Source organism: Canis lupus, chromosome 5 (genome assembly GCF_003254725.2).
Source record: "Canis lupus dingo isolate Sandy chromosome 5, ASM325472v2, whole genome shotgun sequence".
Taxonomy (NCBI): domain Eukaryota; kingdom Metazoa; phylum Chordata; class Mammalia; order Carnivora; family Canidae; genus Canis; species Canis lupus.
In genome coordinates this window covers 81,134,454-81,162,007 of record NC_064247.1, presented here as the reverse complement: position 1 = coordinate 81,162,007, position 27,554 = coordinate 81,134,454, and the positions used below count along the sequence as shown (strand labels likewise).

The 27,554-nt window shown below is 55.9% G+C and overlaps 1 protein-coding gene across 1 annotated transcript in view; it reads right to left on the bottom strand.

The window, feature by feature from the left end:
• The window catches only part of SMPD3 (sphingomyelin phosphodiesterase 3), an 82,472-nt gene that overhangs the window by 4,717 nt on the left and 50,201 nt on the right, over positions 1 to 27,554 (bottom strand). Inside the window, exons 2-7 of the mRNA XM_025426646.3 lie at positions 24,432 to 24,495; positions 8,055 to 9,584; positions 2,895 to 2,970; positions 2,616 to 2,771; positions 955 to 1,044; positions 651 to 714 (exon numbers count right to left, since the gene is read on the bottom strand). Coding sequence (XP_025282431.1) covers positions 651 to 714; positions 955 to 1,044; positions 2,616 to 2,771; positions 2,895 to 2,970; positions 8,055 to 9,380 — 1,712 coding nt within the window. The 5' untranslated portion in view covers positions 9,381 to 9,584; positions 24,432 to 24,495. The remainder of the gene's footprint in view (positions 1 to 650; positions 715 to 954; positions 1,045 to 2,615; positions 2,772 to 2,894; positions 2,971 to 8,054; positions 9,585 to 24,431; positions 24,496 to 27,554) is intronic.

Sequence of the window (27,554 nt, the reverse complement as noted above, 5' to 3'; positions counted from 1 at the left end):
ATGATGTTTCAAATTTAGTCTATAATCTAATTAATTGGCTCAAATTAGCTGTGAGGAGCCACTGCCATGACTCTGTGCAGTCTCAGGCTGTGAGTTATAAATTGGTTCTGCTGCTGGCCTCTCAAATGTGCCCTTTATGGAAGTCTCATCAGGTTCAAGTATGAAGTTTGGCTGGGATGGAACTGTCTCTACTTTGAAAACAACTAGTTTGTGTTAGCTCTGCTTATATTTTAATTTGCCTAATTGGTAGCTACCAGCTGCCAGGCAGATGCCATACCCACAGCTCTTCCACAGGGATCCTGACAGCCCTCGGCCTCACCCTGGGAGCTGCTGGTCCCTTTCCTGTTCCCAGAAGGATCTCCACAGGATGGGGCTCAGGGCAGGCCAGACTCTTCTAAAGTGAGCCTGGACTCTGGTGCCGAAGTAGGAAATGCCACTCAGGCCCCTTGTCCTGGTTGGAGGCTTCTCCTTGGTCAGACCAGCCCCTGGGGCAGAAGGGTGGTCTTGTCTCCAGCCACCCCAGCTTCAGTCCCTTGTGTTCCTTTGTCTGCCCAGCACAGCCCAGCTCTCCACAGGGCTCAGTGCTCATCGCAGCCCCAAGAACCACCCTCCCCTGCACCACAGTGGGAGCATGGATGCTGGCTGCTTACTTCTGCAGATTGTCAGGGGTGCACACTTCCTCGTCGTAGAGGTTGTCTGTGTCCAGCAGGGTACCTGGGAACAGGGAGGTGAGAGTGGTCTCTGTGGGCAGGGCCCAGCCAGCCTCCAGGAGCCCACCCCCCAAGGGCAGGAGGCACGAGTGAGGGCTTCCGGCCCCTGCCCTTTGCCATGGGACCTTGGGGCCAGGTCCTCAAATCTCTCTGGGATAGTGTTGGGTCTCAGCGTGCTGGGCTCAGGCCACAGTAGTGCCCCCCACCCCCAGCCCCATCAACCATGCCCCCAGCCCCAGCTCACCGATGGCCCAAGACTTCTCCTCTCCGGGCCCCAGGCGGCAGGGGTCCTTGTAATGTGTAAACAGGGAGTGCTGCTGCTCCAGCTTGTCGTCTGTGCACGGAAGGAGAGTGGGAATGCTGTGGGACTCAGAGCGTCTGCGGTGGAGGGCTGCCTGCCTCTGGTTCCAGTCAGTTACTCCCACTACGTACCACCAAGTCCCTGAGACCTGCCTCTGGGTGGGCTCTGTGGTCCCAGAGGAACCTGTGGTTCTTTTGTCACTGGCTTTCTGTGTCCTTGAGAATGCCTCCCCACAACCCTGGGTTGAGCTATCCTCCCGAGGACAGTGGTCACAGTCCCTCTTGGGCTCCAGGGGGCAGTGATCTTGAGCCTTCCCAGATCTGATAGCAAACCCTGCAGGGCGGTGGGCTGATGCTACCCCGGCAGGCACTCCTGCCTTCACAGACTTGGGTGCCCAGGTTCAGTGAGGGGTGACTTGCCCTGGATTCCAGTTCGTCCTGCCAACTCGTGGAGCCAGAGACCCGCCCCCCCCCCCCCCACCCCAGGAGGAAGGACAGGCATCAAGTGGGGCCTGCCTGGGTGGAACACCCTCTGGCAGCCTCCTCCTTGGTGTGCCGCCTCCCCACCCTGACTCAGCAGATCCCCAGAACACTAGCATTTGGAGCTGGTACCAGGTATAGACTCTGAGGGGACTGCAGGGCTCCAGTCGGGGCTGTGTGTTCCACGGTAGGCACTGTTCTCCCCACCCCCCTGGAGCTGCCATCATTGTCAAAGGGTGATTTCCTGGTTGTGAACTCAGAGAAACAGCTGCCACCAGGTGAGGGCACCACCCTGTGCTCCAGGTGGGCCCTTCGGGTCTCCTGCCTTCACTGAGGGCTAAGCCTTAGCTCATAGACCCCATGTCCCACACTCATCTTTGGTTTCTCCTGGGGCTGGGACTAGTGTGGAAGGAGCCCAGGAGCCAGTGGACGGGTGGGGGGGCTGGAAGTGGGGGTTCCTCACATTAGCTTCTTGGGCCAAGGGAAGCTCAGAGCTGCCCAAACTCCCAGGAGGTCCCTGGGACCGGCATGATCATCAAATTAGTTATTTAAGTCAATTATTTTAAAGTTGACCTGTGATGGATTTTTAGTCTTTTAGACTAATGGTTAAAGGCATAATTGCCAGGGTTCAAATCCCAGTTCAACCACTTCCTGGCTGTGTGGCCTTGGCCTAATTACAGGCCTGTCTGGGTCTCTGCTTCCTCTCCCACCCCTGTAGATCAACACCCTGCTCACTCTCAGGGTTGTTCTGAGATTTAAATGAAACAGCCGGCCCACAAACAGCCTTTAGAATCGTGCCTGGTGCAAAGCAAGAGATGACGGAGGGCTTGGTGGGTAGAGCTAGCTGACTCGCCCATTGTCTGAGTTGCAGAGGCCCCGAGCCTTCTCTGTCAGAAGTTCATTTTTAGGGCATCTCTTTGTCTCCAGTCAGGAGGCCTCTGAGCTTTCTAGGCAGAGCGTGGGCTTTTCTCATTTTAGGATTTCTGGGGGGCAGAGAAATCATAGTCTTGCTAATATCTCACCCACATGCTCACGAGGAGCAGGAAGCTCTTCCAGCTGCATAACCCAAGCCTTTCCGGTTGTGACTGGAGCCCAGGCCCCGAGTGGGGAGGACCACCACTTCACCTGAGGAGCAGTTGTCAAAGTTAAGATCTCCGCAGATGACATCAAACGCCACCAGCTCCTCGGGGTTGGCTGTGCTGGACGAGGAGGTAGATTTTCGGAAATCAGCCAGCCAGTCCTGAAGCAGGTCCAGCTGCTCACACCGGATGGCACTGTCTTCTGTGGGGCAGAAGCATAGAGACCAGGTGGTGGAGCTGCCATCAGAACCCACCCCGGCACCTGTCCCAGCGCACAGGAGGCAGATCGCCCTCCCCATGGAAAGCACGGGCCACCAGATCCTACCTGGCAGGGCATGCAGGTGTGTGCAGGAGATGTACCCGACAATTCTTTGGTCCTGAGGTGTGCTTCCCACCTGCACCTGTTGTGGGGGAGGGGAGGTGTTGATGATGAAATCATTATTGCTCTGAGTACAAGCTCATCTCTGTCAGCTCCTGGCTAGCCTGGGCCCAGGAAGGAACAGCACATGTCATGCTTCTAGGACCTTCTGGTGCAGTGTGGGAAGCAGATGTATAAAGAAATACCAGCCTATGGTATGGTAAGTGCCACTAGCAATTCATGCAAAGCTTTATGGGAGGAAAGATGAAGTCACTGCTGATTTCCTCCCTGTAACCCTGCCATCTCCTGGTTACCAGAGTGTCCGTGTGGACGACCCTCACGTGCCAGCTCCTTAGTTCCTTGTCCACTCCTGTCTGATAGTTCTTTTCCCCTTCCCTCAGTCACAGCCTAGACCTGATCCCACCCCTCCAAAGTCCAAGTCAGGTTCCCCTCTGGGAGCAGCCCCGCTGCAGAGCCTTGACATCCTTCCTGACACTGTGAGAGGACCCTGCCCTCTGTTCTTTCCCCAGTCTCTGCCCCTGTGGCTTCATGAGAAGCCCCTTCATCTGCTTTTTTGGCAGTGTGGTTCCTGTTGGTTCCCCGATCTGGGATGATAGCTGTGGCCTGTGTCTCTACGGCACCCAAGTCATGGGCCTCTACCCAGAGCCCAGTTCTCCTTTCTCCGCAGCAGCCTCTGCAGGCCTTCATGCTGCACTGGCCCCGACCTCCGTCTTTGCCTGCTGCTCATCACTGGAGATAGACTCTGGGGGAGGGGTGGAGTAGGGCGGGATGGCTCCCCTGAGACTCCCTGCCCAAGTGCAGATGATCCTGGGGGCTGTCTCCACAGGCTGCTGTAACGACATCACAGACAACTCGAAACAGCACCCAGTGGTGACCCTGATGCCAGCCTGAGCCCTTGTCAAGGCTATGGTCATAGAAGTAAGGGAGGGCTGCCCAGCTGGCCACTCTCCCAGGCCCTCTGGTCATGGCACAGCTGCTAGAGGCCACAGTGGGAGAGTCCCCTCTCCCTGCCAGGCATTCTCCCTTGGATCATCGGTGGGTGCCTTTCCTCAGAGGTCTCTGGTTGGTTCCTTCTCTTTCTCTCTGGGCTTTCCTCCCACCTGATTCTCAGTAGTCTTCCTCGAACTTCTTTAATCCATTCCAGAATGGGTTTTCTGTAATGATGATATCCAGGACCCTGGGAACTCCCCAGGGAAGGTAACTGTAGAAGCCAGTTCTTGGCTGACGGATGTATATCTGCTGAACATGACCCTGCCCATCATCCAACTAAGAGTGGCCTGGACTTGCCACTACTGCCACATCATGGGCCCACAACTCTGGGATCTTTGGGAGGCTTCCAGCTTTCTTTGTGCTGCCAAAGTAAGGTTGGCATTATTCTCCTCCATACGGGTTTCCACATCATTAGGTATTCTTAGCTTTCTATAGCTCTTCATCTCCTTTCCTGACCTGGATGGATGCACATCTCTCCTTTCCCAGTCCCCGGTGGAATGAACATCTGGTTACTTGATAATGGGCAGGGCAGCCAGGATTTGGGGCTGTTTATCAACTCCCATGTTTTCCATTCACCCCTTGCCCACAATCCAGACCCCAGCCTCTCGGCCTTTCAGTACCGCCAGCCCCTGGAATGTCTCGGAAGTCACATACTATTGATGTGCTCTGTTGCAAAAACACAACACACTTTTAAAAACCAACAATGCCCCCAAAGGCCACACGATGGCGCTCTTGCCCCCTGCATTCATGGGGCAATGCAGTTCCCCCTCAATAATAAGACACTGAGCACTAGTGCTTGGTGCTTCATGGACACCGCCTTGCTAGAGCCTTAGGACAGGTCTCACGGAAGGCTATACTAAGATTATACCAGAATTGACTTGGAGTTACGAGGCTTGGTTGGCTGAGGCAGGTTCATGTCTGATATTTGCTGCCCCTAGTCCAGCTCCTCACCCTACTCCGCTTCCTCAACTCCTGGTGACTTGGCAGGCTTTTCACCCATTTGAGGGTCTTACTGTGTCAGTCAGCCCCTCACTCACTCAGCACTTGGGGTCCCTGCCCTCACGGAGGAGGTACTGCTTGGCCCTCCCTCTGCTCCGCAGGGGAACTGCCCAGAGGGAGGGAAGACACAGCAGCAAGGCCCTGGCAGCAAGTACCTCCGCCCCTCTCTCAACTTCCCAGCTCTCCGTGAGCCCAGTCAGCTGCCAGGATCCACTTCACTACTGCGTGCTTAGACGGATTGATTCTGCTCCGGCTTGAGTCCTCGGAGCTCCAGAGATTTGTGTTTCTCTTGCAAAAACAATCACACTGAGAGGCCTTTGCATCTTGGTGGGCGAAGACTGTCAACAGAGAAGGGGCCCAGACCCAGAATCAGGTTCTCCCACACGTGAGGCAGCAGCAATTCCAGTCCCTTCCTTCTCAGGATGCGACAGTAGCAGGAAGGCACATTTTCCTCAGGCATAGATGTGCCACAGAGTAAGTGGTGGGGGGAGGAGGAATGTAGATGGAGGGAGCATGGGCCTCCACCTGCAGTCACAACCCACGGCTGCTGTCTTCCAGGCCCCCAGCCCCTTGGGGACTGGCCTGTCTCCCAAAACCTCATTTATTTCACTCCTCCAGGCAGGAGAAACAGGCACGCTTTCACCAACAGATGAGCTGGGTCTGCTGTGTATATAGGGCCCAAATGGCCCATTTTAATTTCTGTCTGACCAGAGAGATAGGCAGCGAGATGCTGGGGACAAGGGCTGAGGAACCTACGGAGGGAAAGCTGGCTTGTGCCAGCTGTGCTCTAAAAGCTCCACAAGGGTGGTGTGGCCAAACCAGGGTGGGACCAGGACAAGGGGAGTGGGGCATGGATGCCCCTGGGGGGTGGGATGCTGGAGCAGAGCCCAGGGTAGGTGGAGTGGCCCAGTGGAAGGCTGGGCCTCTCCGTGGGGCAGCACAACATGGACAGCAGGAGTCAGACCTGGGACCTGAGGCAGATGGGGTGGGAAGGGGAAAGACAGCCCAAAACACAGGCAGATGGGGAGAAATGGCATCCTGGGCCATGATCATGCAGCTGGGGATGTAGAGTGGACCCAGACGTATTTGAAAAGTGAAATTAGGGGCAGTCCGGGTGGCTCAGCAGTTTAGCGCCACCTTCAGCCTGGGGTGTGATCCTGGAGACCCGGGATCGAGTCCCACGTTGGGCTCCCTGCATGGAGCCTGCTTCTCCCTCTGCCTGTCTCTCTCTATGTCTCTCATGAATAAATGAATTATATCTTTTTAAAAAGAAAAAGAAGAAAGAAAGAAAGAAAGAAAGAAAGAAAGAAAGAAAGAAAGGAAGGAAGGAAGGAAGGAAGGAAGGAAGGAAGGAAGGAAGGAAGAAAGAAAGGAAGAAAGAAAGAAAGAAAGAAAGAAAAGTGAAATTAGGAGCCTGGATAGAGGGGAGGGGCTCAGGGCACAGGCAGGAGTCAAGGTGGGGATGGTGGAACCTGGCTGATGGGGATGGGCAGACAAGTGAACGAGGACTGTGTCCAGGAGGCAGCGGGACACAGAGCTGGGGGCTCAGGAGAGAGATGCGGGCTGGGACAAACGTGAGAACCGTCAGCACGTGTGGAAATGGAATCTGTGGAGTGACTTCCCTGGGGCGGTGTGTGGGGCTGGCCGTGGTGACCACTTGGAAATGAAGAGGCCTACCTACGTGGGGTCAGGTCGTCCTGCTATCAGGGCTGCCACCCCTTAGCTTGGGCTGAGAGCTGGGCAGAAGGCAGGAGGCCTGCCACGTGCTGCGAGACCTAAGAGGTGGGAGAGAAGTTGCAAACTGGGTTTTATGTGGAATATCTTGATTTTTTAAATGTTGGCCAACACAGGAAAAGTTTTACTGATGTGGACCAAATTAAACAAATCTGCAGACCAGTTTTAGGCTAAGGAGCTGAAGGAGCGTCAGCAGTTAAAGGCTGGGTAGGTGACCAGGACCCTGGAAGGAATGACCAGAGAGGTGAGAAGAAAGTCCACAGCAGAGGGACCCTCCCAAGAGACTATTGTGATCCTGGTGGGCATGGTGGTCAGGGTGCCAGACCCAGGAGGGAGATGAGGGTGTGGGCTGGGGGCGGGGGCAAAGGGGGGTCCCCAGCCACGAACCATCTGTGGTAAAGTGGGTGGAAGGAAGAAGGTACGTTCTCATCCTGAGCTTGACAACATATCCCCTCCTTCCCCAGAAAGTCACTCCAGCTGCTGAGACAAAAATATATCCGCGGAACAGAACATTGATGAACCATATGCCAAAATGAGGAGGTAAGAGGAGTTCATTCAATTTCAGCCTCTCAGGCTATGAATGGGGAGTCAAGGACCCCCAGCTCTGGGCCCGCAGAGTCACACATGAACCACTGAGCACTTGGAAGTGGAGTCTGGGTCCTGTAGCAACGGGCCAAACGTTGCTTCCCGAAACTCTGGAAACACTAAGAGTGGCTTTTGCTTAGGGAACAAAAAGCCAACACTCGGAGGGTGTCAGGCTCAGTAGAAGATAACGGGTAATGACCAAATTACCATGGTCTAAAAACTCCTCCAATTGCATCCAAATTAGCAGAAATAATTATGATTCACTTTAATTAGTGACTATGGAAGTGAAGCCTTGGGCTGTTGGGCAGAGTGCCTGGCACAGCAGCTGCGTGACAGCCAGCAGGGAGGGGGCAGCTGGCCAAAGAGGCTGCAGGCCTTTGTGAGCCGGCGTTTGCCCCTTAACGGACTGGGGGCCCCTGCCTCCTCCTCTTCCCTTTATCTCTGCCACCACTGCTGCCCACCTTCACCACCGGCCAGGCACCACAAGAACCCTCCGGCCTCAAGCTCGCTCCCTACCCCATGAGGGTGTGCACCATGTTGCCCCCACTTCCAAATGAGGAGATAAAGGCTCAGAGATCTGAGGAACTTGCCCCCTTAAGAGCACCTGGCCAGGTTGGTCTGAGCCTGGACCCTCCACCCTTGTCTCTGAGCTGGGCGCCCACCCGTTCAGCTCCACGAAAGGCCTTGCCTGCCCCCCAGCACTCCAAGAGCCTAAGGACCCCTGGCTGCCACCCTCATCCCCTGGTGCCTCTACGACAGGCTGATGTGCGCCCCAAGGTCAGGGCCACGGCCTCCTACCTTGAGAAACAGCGCTCCTTTGGAGGCCAGGCCGTCGGAGCGCCGCCCGTTGGGGTAACAGTGATAGGCCACGTCCATGATTGGGTAGCGGCTGGCGAAGAAGAGGCCACTGTTGAGAAACTTGAAGCTGCAGCAGCCTTGGCAGCCGTACACCCCGACGTCATACAGAATGTACTCGAAGTAGCCGTGCAGCTGGTCTTTCAACTTGGCGGCTGCCCGCTTGTCAAACACCTCCTGCAGGCACAGGAAGTCCAGGTTGGCGGGGAAGAAAGCGGAGACCTCGTGGTCAAAGGCCTCGTCCGGGTGCCGCCTCCTGCGCGCGGCCGCCTTCTTCACCCCGGAGGCCTTGTAGGGGAACTTGCTGTTGGTGGCGCCAGGCTCCCCGCTGCCACCGCCGTCCGCCGCGGCCCGCGTCTTCACCAGGGACTCCCTGGAGGCCGAGGGGCTGCCCAGGCTCCCCGAGTCCCCGTCCCGCTGGCTGTGGTTGGGCGTCTGGCCCTGTGGGCTCCCGCCAGCCCCGTTCCTGGTCTGGCCCCCGGCGGCAGGGTCATCAGCTTCGGGGGGCCGGCCCCCCTCTTCACCTCCGATGCGCACAATGCAGGCGTCCTCAAGGCCAATCCCCTCGGCCGGGTCCCCGGAGGCCGGGCCGTTGGCAGCCTCTTCACTGGGGTGACGCCCGCCGTCCCCCTTGTATTCCACAGAGGCCGTCCTCTTAATGCTCCCAGGGACGGCCCGGGCCACGCCATCACTGCCCTGCGGTGACACCAGGCTGCTGAAGCTGGCCGCGCTGATGGAGGTGTTGGTGGGCGAGTCGATGTAGATTTTTATCTGGGGCCGACTGGCCCCGTTTCGGATTCTCTGTCCGATCTCTCTGGCCCGCGCTTGGGTGTTAAAAACGTTGTTGAGCCTGGCCAGCGAGTCAGGGAGGAGGCAGAGGTTGGCAGTGGCGAAGCAGAAGCTTTTGCCAGGGCCTGTACCCTTCCATTCACTGAGCAGCGCCGCCCCACTAGCCGAGCCCTGGTCCTCCAGCCGGGAGTAGATGTAGGGTCGGCGGGCAGACTGCAGTGGGGACCAGAGGAGGAACCCAACAAAGGCGAAGGGCAGCGAGGCAACCAGAAGGGCCAGGTAGATGGGCGTGAAGAGCACGGTGCAGAGCAGCTGGAGGTAGCACGGGTCGTCCGCCCGCTGGCGCTTCTCATAGGTGGTGGGTATGAAGGAGGCCACGAGCCGGTCCGCCAGCCAGTAGCATGGGAAGAGGAGAGCCCAGGACACGGCGTGCAGGGCGGACAGACAGCTATTGGGAAAGGGAGCCGTGTACAAAACCATCGCAGCTCACTGGGCGCCGCAGCCGGCCCTACTACATGGTGTCCGTGGCAGCGCGGGCACTTTCCTGTGAGGGGTGGGCGAGTGGGGGAGCAGGTGCAGGAGGGGTCACCTCCTGGTGAGATGCGTCTCTGGGTGGTCAGTGGTGAGTGTTGGCCAGCCAGTCATGGTTCACCTCAGTGGGCCATACTGGGCCTGCAGGGGAACCTGGAAGATAGAAAGTAAGTGGCTTGACTCATCCTTAATGGAGCAGGTGGGATGCTGGGGCCACTCCCTCCCTTCACCCTGTTCCTGTCTCCCCCATCAGAATTAGGAGTATTCTGTTTGCCTGTGTGTATTTGCTTTTCTTTTCTTTTTTTTTTTTTCTATTTTATTTTATTTTAAAGGATTTATTTATTTATTCATGAGGTATACACAGAGAGAGGCAGAGACACAGGCAGAGGGAGAAGCAGGCTCCCTGCAGGGAACCTGAATAGAACTCCATCCCAGGACCCCAGGGATCATGACCTGAGCCAAAGGCAAATGCTCAACCACTGAGCCACCCAGGTGCCCTGTGTGTTTGGTTTTCTTGCAGTAACCAACTTGGTGACGTGACCCTCTCTAGCTGTCCATCTTGATCTTGTGACCTAATTGCTTAAAAACAGACCCTGGATTTTGGGAGCAGCCTAGCTTTGTGGGCATTTGGGAGGCAGCCTGGGGGATCCTGGAGGATGCCCAGGCCTAACACTGGCCTGAAGCAGCCAGAAGTGTTTTTGGAACAGGTAAGGGGTGACCCTGGTTCAGAAGAGCCACAAACAGAGCCACTTGTCACTGAGTATCCTTCAGGTCAGGACAGAGGGAGCAAATGGTGAGAAAAGGGGCCAGAGAGTCCCAGGGTTGGGGGGGCAATACAGCTGGCAAGACCCCGGAGAGAGGGGCTTTAGCCACAACCAGCTCTCACTGCACCCCATCCTCCATCATGAGACTACTCTTACACTCCCACTCCTGCTGTCCCCCCCAGAAATCCCCGACCAACGAGGATCTAGGTACTGCGGGGGCCTTACCAACTTTCTGGAATGATGGTCCCTGTGACTTTTGGAGAAGCGTCCTGGGGCTGTGAGGATCTGGCCCAAGCTTCTCCCCTAAGCCTGAGATCCAGCCCCAGTGCCCAGCTGAGGCCCATCGCTGGAGGACTGAGTCCACCCCAGGTTCCTGTCCCAGCCGGTGCCTGAGCCTCATTCCAGGCCCCAGGGCCCTGCCTAGCAGAGGCCCCCAGCTGCAGTTACAGCACTGAATGTAGAATTGATAAAAACAAGAGTCTGGAGTGTTTGCCCAACCTCCAGAGACCCGTCGTGATCATTCTGCAGTGAAGCTAGTATAAGCATAATCTAGAGTCTTTGTTACCAGATCTGCGGGGGGTTCATTTCCTGCTCACTGTCCCACTGACCCAGTCCAGCTTCTGCCCTGGCGCCATGGGGGTCTGTGCTCATGTTCCAGCCATCCTAGCCCCACTGCCTGTCTTCCTCCTGCCTCCCTGGTCCCTCCAGCCGGAACCCGGGTGCCACGTGGGTTCAGCCCCTGTGCTGGTCCATGACTGCATCATGCTTCACCCACTTTCTCGGCTTTCTCTCCATCAGGCCATCTTCCACACAGGGGCTGGAGGGATTTTATCTAATCTGACTGTCCATCAGATACCCCAAACCCTCTAAAGCCTCTCTTGGCCCTTTCTGGGGTGTTTAGTCTCCTAGCCAGGCCAGCCGTGTCTGCAGCCCCATCTCCAAATGTGCCCTCTCCCACTCGGGGAGATGTGGCTTCCTGCCTGTGCCCTGCCCCTGCCCTAGCTCATCCCTTCGCTTCTAAGACTCAGCTCACAAATCACCTCCTCAGAGAGGCCTTCCCCCCCACCGGCCCCTCTTTGCCGGGTGGCTTAGGTATAGCCACTGGGGGCTCCTGGCCCCCATTGTACACAGCCTGGTCTCTGCAGCTCTAGGTCAAAAATGCTCATGGAACACGGCCACCTCCCCAGCAGACCAGGAGCTTCCCAAAAGAAGGGGTTGCACTGAGAGCTTGGTGGGTCCTGGGGCTGCAGCAACGGAGCTCAAGAAATGGGTGGGTGAATGGAGGTCGCTGTCTCCAGGCCTGAGGCGCACCTGTCACCTAAGGGAACCTCCATGGCTGTGTCTCCAGGGCTGATTTAGTGGGGATGGGGTGCTCGTCCCAGACCAGAGCTTAATGTCTAAGATGAACCTTAGCTGGTGTCGGTGTCTCGTTCTGGAGGATACATTTCACAAGGATTTTTCTTTCTTCGGGGGGAAATCCCTTTGAAGAAAACACTAGAAGGTTACAGTTTGGGGAAGCAGGTGTGTCTACTCAGACCACAGCTGTATGGCCAGGAGCCACGGGAAACAGTTCCTTGCAGACAGCTTTGCACTGCACCTCGGCTTAATCTGGGAAATGCCATGCCATCTGCCTGGGGCACAGGGACCATGTGGCTTTGTCTGGTGCTGTAGTAGAAAGGCCTCTCACTCAGGTGTGGGCAATGAGGCTCACTGTCAAGGACGTTGGTGAGGCCAGAGGGCCAGCCACTGGGTCCCTCTCCCCTTCCCCATGGGGCAGGGGTTGAGGAAGCTGTTTCAGAGAGGATGGGAGGAGACCCCTGACATCTGCCTTGGAGTCCCAGACCAGACAGTGACCTTCACCACCTGCTCCACACCCAGCCCAAGTCCTGGTCTCTCTCTGACGGCCAGGCTCTGTGTGAGGGCTGTCCTAACCTCAATGGCCTTGACTTTGGGGTCTGCTGATTCAGAGGTCTGTGAACTTAGGCAAGGCTCTGGGTCTGGGGCCCTGAGACCAATTTTATAATGACAGTGGCTGAAATTGGAGGGTTTGTTGCAGGCTTGCTGACCCTCTGTGCACATGATTTTTACCCCCCCAGCAGAGCTGTGTCACCACTGTGGCCCAGAGCTCATGGCTAAGTACTTAGAGGGACTAGTGGCTGTCCAGAGTCCTCCCATGCCTGCCATTTGACAGACTTACTTATTCTTTCTTTAAAATCCCAGCCATTTCATTTGAATTTAACCTGAAGTTGGGGTAACAGCCTACTGGTTCCATCCGTGCCGGTGGGTTTGGCTACCTTCGGCACAGCGGGCCTGCTCATGGCAGTGTGTGGAGGGCCAGCTTCAGACTGGCTGGAGTGAAAGCTATGGAAGAGGGCGCAGAGCTGCCTGCATCAACCAGAACTAGAGGAAGGAGTGGCAGGTCCTGGCCCTGCAGGTGGGGACAGTGGCTTGGGATGGTGTCTCCCAAGGCTCCAGCAGCCACTACAGCTGGCACCAAGGTGCTGGGGGTAGGGGTCTAGGCCAGACTTCTGGGGACCTCCAGACACCACCCCCAAGTGCATGGAGGGGGCCCACACCTAGGTCTTCTTAGCTCTTCCCTCCTCTCCCAGTGGCCCAAGATCACCGGCCCAGCCTGGCCAACACCATCTTCACCTGAGTGCCTATCCCACCCCATCACTGTCCCCCAGTCCTCCATCTCAGGCCAGAATGTGCCTGGTGCTCAGAAGAGCTGATTACACCTTCCCTTTGGTGGTCCATTATCTTGGAGGAGGAGACAACCCTAAGACAACCCCAACTCTTTGCCCAACCCCACCCCCGAGGGGTCCCTCTCACCCTCGAGGTGGATGCAAACTCTCTTCATCACAGGGCCCCTGAGAGAAATTCCCAAACCTTCTGTTCTCCCTGTGGCTCATCCCTCACACTGGCCGGGCAGGGCGGGGATCCCTCTTCAGCTGCCCTGTGTCCACCTCACCTCTGTGGTGGCTCCAGAGACCCTTCTGGGCAAGCTCCCTCCCAGCCCCGCCTGCAGTGGCAGTGAGTGGCCCGGCCTGACCTTTCTGCCTCTCCTGGGCTGGCCGTAGGAATGGTTTTGGTCTCCATTCAGGCCTCGGTGGGTGCGAGGCGGCTGGCAGCCCCGGGGCCACCACAGCGCTCCTCCAGGGTGTAGCAGAGCTGAGCATCCCAGCTCTTCGTGGCTGCCGGGCCCTCGTGCCCACGCCGCACCCGCCCGCCATCCCCAGGGCCCTGGGCAGAAGGCCCCCCAGCTGCTGCCCGCCCGCCCGCCCGCTCCCGCGCGGTCCCTGCATCTGTGCACGAGGCTGCTGACGCACTTGACACAGAGGGGATTGCTACCAATGGAGCCAGTTTCTAAAGCTCTGTGGTTAATTATTTTGTCTCAGTGAAATGAAAGGAGGATAAACAAACAACAACACATTAATTAGTCTGATCTGCACTTTCCCCGTGAAAGAGGGGAGTGGGGGCGAAACTCCAGAGGCTGGGAACTTCCCAGAGAGCTTTACAGTCCTCGGGGGGCACCCAGTCTGCACCTGTGGGCCCTTTGTCTTGTCTGTCCGCCCTCGGTGGGGCAGGACAGTGTGGGTGGCCCGGCCCAGGCTCAGCCTCCTGGCGAGGAACGCCCCACACCCCGTTCTCCATCTTTACCAAGCAGAGTCCACCATGGGCGTCTCTGATGGGGGTGACAGGTCCCTCAAAGCCACATGAGCTGTAGCCACTCGATCCCACACGCTGGATTGCCCTTTCAGTTTCTTTTTTAAAGTAATAGTCACTCCTGGGTTTCTCCCCATTATGAGTCCTGGCGTTGGCTTCCTGGTTGCTCAGGATGTCCCCTCCTCCCCCGCTTGCCCAGTGCCCCAGTCTCCAGAGCTGGGCTTGGGTCCCAGACACCCTCAGGTCCTCGTGGTCACTCCGGAGCCCTAGGATCAGTGTCGGAGGCTACCTAGGGCCCCAAGAGGGGGCTCCTGGGAGTCAAGCTGTCCTAGAAGTGGAGACCTCAGGCTGGCCCCCTCACTCCCTGCTGCACCGATGCTCAGCTTGCACTCAGGGGTCAGGCTCGCTGAGCCTATCTCATGATCTCTGACGTGGGGTCAGCAATACCTGCCTCCAGGGCTAATCAGGAGGACTTATCCCTCCCTACCTCCCCTCCTCTTCCTTGTGGGCCTCCTCAGCTGAGCTTGGCTCCTCTGTGTTCTGGCTGCTTACACCCTGATCTGTGGATTCAGTGGATTTTGAAGATGGGACAAGCTGGTTCTGCGCACTGTGCTGGGGGCAGTCTGAGCCCACCCACCAGTCCTCTAAGCTCCTAACTGCCCTTCAGATCCGCAGAGACCCATCCACCCTGTTGAGGCTCGAGCTGCCGGCCTTCATGGACATGTTCCTTTCCCCACAGCGAGGACCAGACTGGGCCTGACTGTGACGAGCAGCCCGGGCTGCAGGCCACGCTGGATAGAGGGAGCAGATCGGTTCACAGGCTGATCTACCTGGGAGGGCAACTTGCCCGGGGCAGTTCGGGACCCAGACAACTGTAAGTCCAGATGGGAGAGGAAGTGGTGGTCACAGGCTGGCCCGGGAGCTCATATATTGGCGACACCTGGCGAGGCATGGGGCGATGACAGAGAGAAGCTCCATACCAAAGTTTCTCCTGTGGGTTACTGGTATCTGTAGTGACTCGACCTGCAGCCACCACAGCACGGGGAAGGGGAGACTTGGACTGCTGCTCACAGGCCTAAGCCAAAGGTCCTCCCTCACACACCTCCCTGAGGGCTGGTTGCTGTCTCTTGGGGAGGGTGTCCACAGGACGCCTTGGTCAGGCCTGTCCTATTTGATGTTGAAGATGGCAGGGAGGTCCCCACCAGCCTGCTTGGGTAAGCTGCAGTGGACAGGCCCTCTGCTACTGGATACCACGTGAGCCTGGCACCAGGACACCCACCTCATGTCCCATCTCCCTGGGAAATGGACCTGGCGGGCATGCTGGTACATAAGACCTGCTGCACAGAGGATCAAAGGGTCCTAGGTGAGTGCTGACTTTGACTCTGAATTTCTCCTGCAGTGGGAAAGTGAGCAAGCCAGACCAGTTCTGCTGGCCAAGGCAAGCCCTGGCTCCTGTAAGGAAGCCTGAACCATCTTGAGAGATGTCTGAGCTTTGGAGAACTTTTGGGAAGTTGATGAGGGTCGGGAGTTGCCCCAGGCTGGGCAGAGGATGGAACCTGTCCCTCCTTCATAGCCCATCCCTCTGGTCCTCATGCCTGCTGAGCCTTCTCTTCCCAGCAGCTGGGCTGGGAATCCTGGAGCAGAGGGACCTCCTCCCATCCTCCCTGTGTCCACAGGCTCATGTCTAAACAGGCACTGGCCCAAGCCCCAGGTTTCTGCAGCAAAGACTGAGAGGATTGCTCCAATCCAATTACCCAAATGTGCTTGTATCCGCTGGTGGCGCCGGGATTGGGCCAGCCCATTTCTGCCTGGATGCCTGCCGCCTGGGGGTTGGCATAGCAACGGGAGCTCTGAGCTGCTGAAACTTAGAAGTCAACTGGTCACTAGGAGGACAGACTGAAGAGGATGCCTTTCTAATCCTTGAAAGTCACAGGAATGGAGTCTGGGGTCTGGCATGAACATGTGTGCTGTAGCAGCAGCTCCCAATGACCTAGGTATGCCAGGTAAATGCCCACTGACCCTTCTAGATCCAAAGTACCTGTTCCCTTATCTCTGAAGCCCTCCCCAACTTCTCCATCCCATCCATACCCTCCCTGCCCTGCACGCCCTCCAGCTGTCCCTCTAATCGGGCACGTGTCTATTTGCACGTCAGGCCCCCACCAGCAGCCCAGCAGTGCCTGATAGAGTCTCTGGCACCAGCACAGGCCCAAGTCCTAGCCTGCTCCACCCCTCTGGCGGTGGCAGACCCACTTTTGTCTGCCCCACTCCATCCCAAGGGGAGGGCAGTGAGCCACACTAGGTCCATTGGCACCACCACCCCCCCGGCCCCAAGGTGAATGGTCATATGACCTAAACTTTCACTGGTGTTGTTACTGAACCCCATAGGAAAGAAGCCCGCATTTTCTCTGAGATGGAAGCATTAAGAGCCTGAAGCTTCTGGAGTCTTCCTTGAGAGTGAATCTAATTCAGAGGAAAACAGACCTTGGGGCTGGAAGGAGAGAGTCCTGGGGGCACTTGAGCTCCAGTTCTCCTGTGCCTGAAGACAACAACCCCAAGAGTTTCTAATCAGTGAGTTTGTGCATTACTCTTTTCTTTGCTCTAGTCAAAGTTGCATTTCTGTCACTTGCCACCAAAGGGATTCCACCTAATATATACCAGTGGCCCAATCTTTCTGAAGATTTGTCTTTGTCTCCTGGGCAAACTCCCCCACCCCGGCCTGTACACTGGACAAAGGGGGGCCTTTCTCCTGAGTCCCTGAAGGCCCTGTGAGACCGATGGCAGGAATCCGTGCCTATATGGCTTGAGCATCCCTCAGGAGATAGCAGTGCAGGTGTTACAAGCACAGAGTTGGTGTCAGATGTGCCAGGTTCAGGTCCTCCTGCTGGATATTGGGCAAGTTGTTTCACTGACTCTGAGCTGTAGTTTGCTCATCTGTTCTGCATACATGTGTGTGTCTCATGCATATACGCTATCTCAGGGTATGAACAACACTTAGAGCAGCACCTGCCACATCGCTAGTAATATTTTTGTTACTGTTGCTATTGTTAATTCCCTTGCTGCAGAGGCCCTCAGGATGGACCTGGAGTCCTCAAAGTTTCCTCCTTGTGTGAGTGGTTGCTGGACAAAGACGGTGCCCTGCTCTCCCAAACGAGGGGAAAGGATGGTACAGGGGAGGCAGGGGGCTCCATCTCCTGGCAGGACCGTCTGTTGGGGGCTGCTTATGCAAGCCCGAGTCACAGGCTTCTGCAGAAACCAGATGCAGGCAAAGGGGCCATAAAATTTTCAAAAAGATACTTTCTATGGGAGCTATTAATGCATCATGTGGTTTCTGAGAATAGGAACAGGCTGCAAGCAGCTCTGTGGCACTCCTTCAATCAGCCAGCCTCGGCATTTCCATGTCAGAACTCAGAAAGCCCAGATGAAGCTGATTCTTGCATGACTGGAAAGCAAATCTCAATCCACATTGGAGGTATATGTGCCAGGAGTGCTTGAATCAATTTAATATTTAAAACAGCGGTACTCCTGGGCTTAAGACCTTTTGTTGCAGTGATATGGGGCAGTTGCCCTGAGACCATGGACTCCATCATAGGATGGGGCTGTTTGGGGATCTGGCCACCCTACCCTTTCCTGTCTGCCATTCCAGAATCATCCATTGGTGACCAGAAAGGGGGCCATTGAGGAGAAGGCTGGATGGTGGCTGGCACCTAAATCCCCACCTGAGCTGTCCTGAGTGGCATCTTCTCTCATTCCCACATACCCCTGTATTACACTCAAGAACCTGCCTTCAGCCTATGTTTGCTTAGGTCTGCTGGAAGCTGAAGCCCACAGGGCTCCTTGGCAGTCCTGTGCCCTGATGGAGGCTGAGCCCAGGGTAGGGGGAGCCTGGGGGCAGGGCTTCCTCCTTGATGAAAATCGGATCTAACGTCACTAACATCATTCCAGGCTCTCCTCCATATGGGCACTGACAGGGCAGCTCCAGGGGAGGACTGGAGCAGGAAGTCGTAACTACCGAAGGGGAGGCTTTAAAACATCCTTAAGCGAGGTCCAGGTCAGGAGGCCACGTGTCAACCACTGAACATCTAGAATGGCACGGGCCTTCTGTCACCAGTCGTCTGAACCTGCCCAGTGCTGAGGTCTGTGCCTGAGCTGGTCCTCACACACGGACATGAGCAGGGGGTCCTGGAACGCCCCAGCAGGTCACGTCGCCTGCCTCAGGGGAGCTCTGTGGTGCCCACTGCGTGCCTGGTTGAGTGCCAGCATGCACACGCTTTCAGCTGGCCAGCCCCACCTCCACCCCGAGGAGAGGCCCTCCCCGGGCATGGAGGCCAGGAGGGATCTCACTCTTCTCGGGCTCTGCTACTGGGGCTGCTGTCCCCGCAAAGTCCCTGCTTCCCTGCTGATGTTAATGGTTCATGAGCTGAACAAGGCTTGGAACATCCTTTGCTTAAGAAGAAATGACAACATACTTTCTGTGGGAGTAGAACTTTAAATACAAGTCCACACAAATGGTAGGATTTCTGCAGACCCAGCATTCAGCTGCATTTCAAGTACAGCATTTCCTCCTGGAATGGATTGGCCGACTGAGCGGTGTGTAGGCATTTCAAGGCACCAAAGAACACAGAGGAAGACAACAAACCTTCCTAAAACAGAACAGACTTGCTAAAATTCTTCTGAAGGGAATCATTTCACATTCAGCCTAAAGTTTTCCGTGCAAAGAACATTTAACAAACCCAAGTCCTAGAGGAGAATTTATGCAGAGATTAAAAAGCAAATCGGTGTGAATGAGTAAATAAAATGAGGCGTCAGCATCTCGCCAGGCCTCTCTGCAGCCCTGGGCAGCTGGGCCCAAGGGCGGGGCTTCCTGGGCAGAGGCTGGGTCTCATTCACCAGCCAGCGCTCAGGCCCCTGTCCCGGGCCCTCTCAGAGGCTATGCTCCAGTCCTCCCTCGCACGCAGTACTACTGGAGCCCTTGGCTCTGACAGCACCAGCAAGAACTCCCTCCCCCTAAGAGAGGAAACCCCACTCAGGCTAAACCGAGGACTGCCTGCTTCGAGAGGGCTCCGACCTGCCTGTGGGATTTCAGAGCCTGCTCCAGAATGTATAACTGGGAGGGATTGGGGGCTGCCGGAGCCTGCTTCCCCCAAGAGTGAGATGTTGAGCTTCATTTGCCTCAGACTGAATCGGTCATTTGTCCACAGCAAAGGCTAGTGGGGTTAGAGATCATGGGGATCTCTAACTTGGATCCCCAGGGGTTCCCTCTAGTTGCTGCCACCAAACTTGCCTTCCAAGGGTCTTCTGCAGGTCTGGGTTCCCACTAGCTCCAGCCCCTCTGGTAGTGGTAGCTGTGCCTACACCTATTCTTGCCTGTTGAAGCCTGCACTTCTGAAAAGGGAAATGAGAACCCTTGGCTCTGGATATGGATTGCTGATGTAGACATGCTAGTATAGACAGGGACACGTCTCCATCTAGGAATGACTACTTAAAAGATAAGCACACTTTATCTTTGTGAACATCTGGGTAGATGTTTCCCTTTTCGTCTCTACCTCTGCCTCCCAGTCTAGGATAGGACTCTTGCTTCCCTTCCTCTGGGCCCCCAAGGGCTGGAGCCTGCTCTCCAGGCATGAGGCAGGATTGCTCTTCCAGGTCCTCTTGTAGCTGGGTGGAATCATGTGACCAGCTCTGTCTGACCAACTAGATGTGAGAGCAAGTGATATATGTCACTGCTGGGCCAGAGTACTTAACAGCAGAGTACTTAACTTCCAGAGTTCTCTCCTTTTGCCACATCTACCTGTAGTGTTCATGATGGTGGGTGCTCCAGCAGCCTGCATCCCAAAGTGAGGACACATGGGGCAGGGCCCCCACTAATCCACATGTCGTATGAGCAAGACAAAAAACTTTGATTTGGGGCAGCTGGGTGGCTTCTTTTTTTTTTTTTAAGATTTTATTTATTTATTCATGAGAGATGCACAGAGAGAGAGGGAGAGAGAGGCAGAGACCCAGGCAGAGGGAGAAGTAGGCTCCATGCAGGGAGCCTGACGTGGGACTCCATCCCAGGACCCCAGGATCACGCCCTGGGCTGAAGGCGGCGCTAAACCGCTGAGCCACCCGGGCTGCCCTAGAGGAAGGCTTCTGATTCTTTCTTTCTTTCTTTCTTTCTTTCTTTTCTTTCTTCTTTCTTTCTTTCTTTCTTTCTTTCTTTCTTTCTTTCTTTCTTTCTTTCTTTCTTTCTCTTCCTTCCTTCCTTCCTTCCTTCCTTCCTTTCTTCTTCTTCTTCTTCTTCTTCTTCCTTCCTTCCTTTTCTTTCTTTCTTTCTTTCTTTCTTTCTTTCTTTCTTTCTTTCTTTCTTTCTTCCTTCCTTCCTTCCTTCCTTCCTTCCTTCCTTCTCTTCCTTCTCTTTCTCTTTCTTTCTTTCTTTCTTTCTTTCTTTCTTTCTTTCTTCTTTCTTTCTTTCTTTCTTCTTTCCTTCCTTCCTTCCTTCCTTCCTTCCTTCCTTCTTCTTTTTTTCTTTTTTTAAAGATGTTATTTATTTATTCCTGAGGGAGAGGGCGGGGCAGAGACGCAGGCAGAGGGAGAAGCAGGCCCCATGCAGGGAGCCCAATGTGGGACTCAATCCCAGGTCTCCAGGATCACGCCCTGGGCTGAAGGTGGCGCTAAACCGCTGAGCCACCAGGGCGTCCCTCTTTCTTTTTCGTGAGAGACACAGAGAGAGAGGCAGAGACACTGGCAGGGGGAGAAGTCGGCTCCCCACAGGAAGCCCGATGGGGGGACTCAATCCTAGGACCCTGGGATCACAAACTGAGCCAAAGGCCGACTCTCAGCCACTGAGCCACTGAGGCACCCCCTTCCTCCTTTCTTATTAAGATTTATTTAGTTATTTAGTTAGTTAGTTAGTTAGTTAGTTATTTGAAAGAAAGGGAGTGTGCACGAGTGGGAGGGGCAGAGGGAGATGGAGGGAGAGACAATCCCAAGCAGACTCGGAGCCGAGAGTGGAGCTCAATGTGGGGCTCGATCTCAGGATCCAAGCCAAAACTGAGAGACAGATGCTTACCCGACTATGCCACCCAGGGACCCCAGGCTTCTGATTTCTTTAATCCATTTACCAAAAACAAGCCTTACTGATCAACAGCCTTCAGTTTCTCAGGTACATAGCTAGATTGACCCTCCAGACCTGACTCTTTTCAAGAAAGATCTCCATTTTAAATGGCAATAATGATGTTTCTCTGCCCCAAATCCAGACCAAGTTGGGGACTCACTCCTTCCCATCCCCTCAGTGTATGGTTCTGAACAGTTGATTCCTGCGTAGGACCATGAGGCATCAGGGGAGCTAAGCCTGAATCTTTTAATTTCTAGTGGAAACTGGGTGCCTGGGTGGCTCAGTCAGTTAAACGCTGCCTTCAGCTCAGGTCATGATCCTGAGGTCCTAGGATTGAGTCCCACATTGGGCTCCCTGCTCAGCAAGGAGTCTGCTTCTCCCTTTGCCCCTCTCCCCTGCTCATACTCTCTCAAATAAATAAATAAAATCTTAAAAAAAATTTTTTTTTTTACTGGAAACCATTTCTGCTCAGAGAAGAGGCCACTGCTAGTGATATAAGTAGCAGAGTAAGTCCACACACATGGGGAAGTAGGTCCACTGGAAACTTCTGCCAAGGATCAGTGTTGGTTCCAGGGGCCAATCAAGGCCCACAGGCTTAGGAGGAGGGAGTGTCAGGACTCCACCGAGGTTGTGCAGATTGAGTTGGATGCAACAGCCTCTGATTAATGGTTGGGGGTCAGACATGGTCAGACTGTGCTGGCTGAGGGGTGCATGCCCAGGCTGTGAGGGGGGCGACTCGGGGGCTGGGGGCGCCTGGCATCCGGCTCCTATGAGTCAGACGCAGCACTCTGACTGCTTGGGGTATTTCACAGAGAGGTCCCAGGGATTTCTGGGGGCAGAACATTTGCTTTCTAGGTGTGTATATTTTAGTATGGGGGTGTCCTCCTAGAGGGCATGGAGACAGAAAAGGGGTAAGTGGTGGGTGGAGCGAGCTGCTGAGCAGCGAGCTGCGAGCAAGGGAGGGAGATAAAGCACAGAGTCTGGGAGAGCTGAAAGCAGGCCTGCGGGAGGCAGAGCCGCTCAGGAGGTCTTGCCGCTCGGCCACGCCCTGACCACAATGACCCACCGGGTCCCAGGAGGCGGGTGAGGAGCCACCGGGCAGGAGCAGCTGTGGAAAATGGGCCTGAAAGGAGGATCCAGCACATTCATTGACAGTTTGTCTTGAGCTGGGCTTGTTTAACTTAAATGCTTAGAACGTCTGAGTAGCTTCTCCCTACAGCACACAGATCAGGCTGGCCTCGATAATCCTTGGGCTCGGGGCAGGGGGAGCCTTGCCTCGCTGGCCGGCCCTGTGTCCTGCACTCTGGGAGGCCTGAGCGACCCCCTGGCTGGTTGAGGGTCCTAGCAGCGCTCCCCCCACCCCTTTGAGGCTTCCTGCACCCCCCTCACCGCTAGACAGAAGGTGGACAGGGTGTCTCACGAGGCTTTCTGGGAGAGTTGTGGAAAGAAAATAGCCAGAACAGAGGTCAGCACCAATGAGAAAACAGTCTATGCAGTTTCAACCTGATTGGCTTTTAAAAATAAGCCCAACAGGAGGCTTAAACTGCATGATCCTCATCTATCCTTTGGCTCTCTGCCCTTGGTCCTTGGGCCACCATCCTTCTTCCCTTCCTGGCCCTGGGGCTGCTTCTCCAAATCCGTTGCTGTCCGGTCCTCCCCTGCCCACCCTGAGGAGCTAGACCTTCCTCTGCCCCTTCTCTCCTTTTTTTTTTTTTTTTAAAGATTTTATTTACTTATTCATGAGAGAGAGAGAGAGAGAGAGAGAGAGAGGCAGAGACACAGGCAGAAGGAGAAGCAGGCTCCATGTAGGGAGCCCGATGTGGGACTCGATCCCAGGACTCTGGGATCACGCCCTGAGCGGGAGGCGGCCACTCAACCGCTGAGCCCCCCAGGCACCCGTGCCCCTTCTCTCCTCTCGTGCCTGATCCCTCAGGGTCACCTGTTCCCAGGTGTCTCTCCTGATAGCTGACTTCTTCATCCACTGCCGCCCCACCAGCTCTGTCCCCTGAGTAGTCCCTGAAACTCTGGACATCCTCCATGCCCTGCTTCTTCCCATCAGCACCAGTTCTGCCTCCCTCACCCCTACTATCGGTTCCCACGGTTATGGCCAGATCAGGCCCCGCCCTGTCCCACTGAGACGCTGCACAGCCACCACCTGTCTCCTGGCAGCTGGCCTCCCCTCCTCTGGTCCACATGGCAGCTACTGGGATCTTTTTAAACTTTTCAACTACACAGTAGACCACACTACTCCCCTGTTAAACTTTTCAGTGGCCCCTGCTGACCCCAGGAAGACGCCCAAGCACCTGGCAGGGAAGGGCAGCATCCCGATCACTCTGCATTGCCTCAGACTTCTGAATTCCCAGGGGCCCTGTGTGGTTCCCCACCACAGCCTTCTAGACCTCCCTGCCTTTGCTGGGGCTGTTCCCTCCTGAGCCCTCCTCTGTGTGCTGGGATGAGGCCCCAGCAGGGGGCTCGGGGTTTGAAAGTCACAGTGCCCACCTCTTACTAAGCCCCAGCCAATCCCCTACTCTATGGCCCCAAAGATAACGAGAGGACCTTTGACCTGGCTGAAACAGGTCATTTCTCTCGACAGCTGGTGGTTTCTGTGCATTTATTGCTCATGTTTGCTGTCTGCACACCAGAAGGGGGACCAGCCCCCTACATCTTGAGATGTACCAAGCTAGAAACAGAACTGAGAGAGGAGCCTGAGCAATGGTGACACATTCTATTCCTCAAAGCAAAGGGAGGAAGAATCAGAGGTGGCCTTATGGATTGTCTCTGCAGACCAGGGACTCTGCTCTTGCGATGGACAACAGCAGCCCTGGAGCCGCTCACCACCCCCGCTCCACCTCCAGTCTCAGAGAATGCAGGTTTTGTTTTCTAACTCCGAGGCCTGCGTCCTCCTGCAAGTACTAGTATTTTATCCCATCACCAGACTCTAGCTGTGTTGGGGACATAGTAGGCAGATAATAGGAACCCCTGATGCCTGACAAGTGTCAGCAACCCCCTCTTCCACCCCACCTCCCGCCCAAATCTCTTTCCACCAGTTGTTTGACAGTGCTTGTTTCATAGCATCTTTACCGGCTCTGGGTTTTAAGCAATTAAAAAAAAAAAATTTTTTTTTCAAAATAGTTTAGTGGGTAATGATATCTGGTTGCATTTCCCAAGATCTTTAAATTGTATTCCTTCACTTTGGAGAAGTGCTGCCTCAAGTGTTCCCCGTGTATTGAAGGAGTTTGTGTTTTCTCCACCGATTTGGGTGGGTGAGACACACCCCTCCACGGGCATTGTACTCGGCTGGGGAGCTCCGGGTAGGAGGGGGGCCAGCCCCGACGGCTTACCCCAGCTGTGTTCCCAGACTTTTTAACCAAACAGCAGAACCTTTTCTTAGGCAATTCCACAGGCCCCTCCTTACAGACAACACGCCTGAGGGGCGGCCCGCACGGGCACTCGCCCCTCCAGAAGCCCCTGTCTTACCTGAGGAGGGGCCGCTGGGACCGTCTCTCTTCGTCTGAAGAGGGGGCGCCACCGCAGTCAGGACCTGAAAGGAGAAGAGCGGTTCACCGAGTGCCGGGAACTCAACCGACAGCTACCCAGCAGCCCAGAACAGGTGAGCCAGGTGCAAAGACCAAGGGGCCCCACCTGCGCCCGAGGCAGCGCCACACCCTCCACGTCGCCAAGGAGAGGGTGTGGACGCGGCTGTCCCCGCGAAGTGCAGCCGGAGGGGGCGGGGCGGGGGTTCGTGCGCAGACCTACACGGGCCTGGGGGGACGAGGGCTGACAGGTGAGGAGGACTGCGCCTGACGGTGGGAGGGAGGGCATCTCCACGTGGACAGCTGGCCGGGCCAGCGGGGACGTGCGGGGTGGCGGCGAGGGGCTAACCCAGAGCCCAGCCTCGCGGCCTCGGTTTGATCTGAGAGGGGGAAGCCAGAACAGTCGGAGCCTCCCCCAGGAGCTGTGTGTAATCTCGCAGAGATACGTGGGGGTGGGGAGAGCCGAACCCAGGCCTAGAGGAGGGACAGCGGGGTGGGGGAGGCAGGAGGAAGCCGCCCTGGGGGAGCGGAGGGGAGGGGAGGCTGGCCCGGGGAGCTCAGCAAACACCCGGCCACCTCAGCGGGTCTCTTTAGGGGACGGTGGGGAGCACACGTGCGGGTGGAGGCCTGGGACACGATGCGCGGGTTCCCTCCAGACAGGCGCTCCGGCGGGTTGGTGGGCGGGGCCTCGCGCCCTGGCCCCGCCCCGCCCGGGCTGGCCCCGCCCCTTCTCCAGGCCCCGCCCCACCCGGCCGCTCTCGGCCCTCGCCCCCGGGCTTCAGCTTCAGGCGCGCCTCTGGCTCCTTAGTCCCGCCTTCCAGCCCCAAGTCCGCCCTCGACTTTCCAGCCTCATCCTCCGCTGGAGGCCCGGCCTCCTGGCCTCAGGCCTGGGAAGTTCAGCCCCGCGCCCCGCCCGGCTCCGTGCGCTGCTCCCTGCTTGGCCCTGCACCTTTTGAAGCCAGTTCTGCTGCCAGACTCTCTTTACTACCGTCACATCTCCGAGGCAACCGTTGCTCCCCAGCGCTCCCCTGGACCAGCTCCCGTCATTTATATACACTTATTTTGCACATCACTCAAACTGTGTTTCAGAAGAATCTGAAAATTTAAGTCCTAGTCCCTCGGTCCACAAGCCAAAGATGTTGCAGAAGGGCTGGCAAGAGTGTTTCTTCACTTGGCAAATATCTGGCTCTCTCTTGCTTAGAAATCTATAGGGAGAAGCTCCAGGGAGACCTGAATTCTAGGGCTGGGTCTGCTACCTGTCTGAGCATCAGGTGCCCCCTTCCCTGTAACGCCGGGGGTCACTCCAGGGTCTTGGACAGCCACGAGCATGGGTACCTGATGTTGCCACATTAGAGTGGCAAGAAGGAAGCCACAGCCCCTAGGTCCTCTGTTCCCCTAGGGACCCTTTCTCCCCTGTGGACACCCTAACTTGTTTCCTCTGAGTTAACCACCTGGTAGGCATCCTTCCCCACCCAGAGCCTGGGGCGTCCAGATGCGGCCTGCTGTTCTGGCCTCCATGAGAGGTCCGGTCCCCTGTACCTGGCACGTCTGTCTCTTCACCCTCCGTAGGCTGATGACCTGCATGCACCTCTGTCCTTATCTTCTCTGTGGGCTGACCTGACCCTAGGCCACAGACTGGCAAACATCTAGAAGAGAACACGAAGGAGGCAGCCCTCTCCTGAGCCATCCCAGCCTCTGAGACTCTCAGGCCCCACTACCCTGGAGTGGGGAGGAGCTCACTCTTCATCCATCTCTCTGTGAGAAGCTTCTCGAGGAGACCCTTTGTGGTGAGACCTTCCCCAAACTGTCTCCCTCCAGCTACACAACCTCCCTCCCTCACCAAACTCTTCTAAAAAAATTCTCTGCACATTTTTTCAAAATAGAATTAAATGACAGCAACTGGCTATTTAGGGAGGGGCTCCCAAGGGGCAAATGGGATCTCTACAACCTTGAAATTACAGGACTTCTGTTTCCTCAAAAGAAAAGAAAAACACCTCAGATCATTGATATTCTCAGCCAGACTGTGTTTTGAAATATGCTCTCCTCTGTCCTTTCACCAACTACGGGCTTTCTGCCTCTTTGAAAATAAGATCACATCAAGTCAGGGATTAGAAATAGGAAAAATTCAATCAGAGCCTCCCTCGGGCCCGCTACACATCTCAATACACTCCCAGGCCAGCAGAATCAGCTCCCGCTACAACCCAGCTCAGCAGCATCATTCAAAACGCACCGGTAGGATATGGTGAAACAGAAGGACCTTTCATCCCCGAGTGAGCGAGGCCTGCAGGGCTGCTCTCCTAGCTCCGGAAGCTGGCGGTGCCTGGGCCAGTGGAGTCGGGGCCTCTTGCTTAAATAGGCAGTGGGGCAGGGCGGGCCTGGGGGGCGGGTGTGGAAAGTGGGCTGTTTACCCAGCACAGTGCGGCAGTGTCTAGGGATCCAGTAGTGGTCCTGAGCACGCGCCTGCCTGCTTGTCACCAGGAGCCTCAAGGCCGCAGGCCCCTGGACCACAGACCAGCACCTGGAGTGACCTCTGATGGACGTGCAGCCCCAAGTGAAACCATGTCCCTAGATGCTTGGTCCAGGTTCCAGGATGCCTCTACGTCCCCTGAGACACAGCCCAGTTAGCAGAACCAGCTGTGGAGCTGGATGGATCTGCTCCCTAGACCAGTAAGTGGTCTCAGGGCATCTCTCCAAGCCTCAGTTTCTACCTTATTTCTTTCTTTAATACTTTATTTATTTATTCATGAGAGACACACAGAGAGAGGCAGAGACACAGGCAGAAGGAGAAAAAGGTCCCTGTGGGGAGCCCAATGTGGGACTTGATCCCAGGGCCCCGGGATCATGACCTGAGCCAAAGGTAGATGCTCAACCACTGAGCCACCCAGATGCCTCCGTTTCTACCTTTTTCTGCAGTTTCTCCTCTCTTTCTGACTTCTTAGATCCAGAAATCATGTGTGCAAAGGGCCTGGCACCTTGGAGGTTGATTTAGTTATCCACATGCTAATGCTGGGGCCAGGTACTGTCAACAAGGTTCAAACCCAGAGATATTTGGAAACGTATGTAAAGT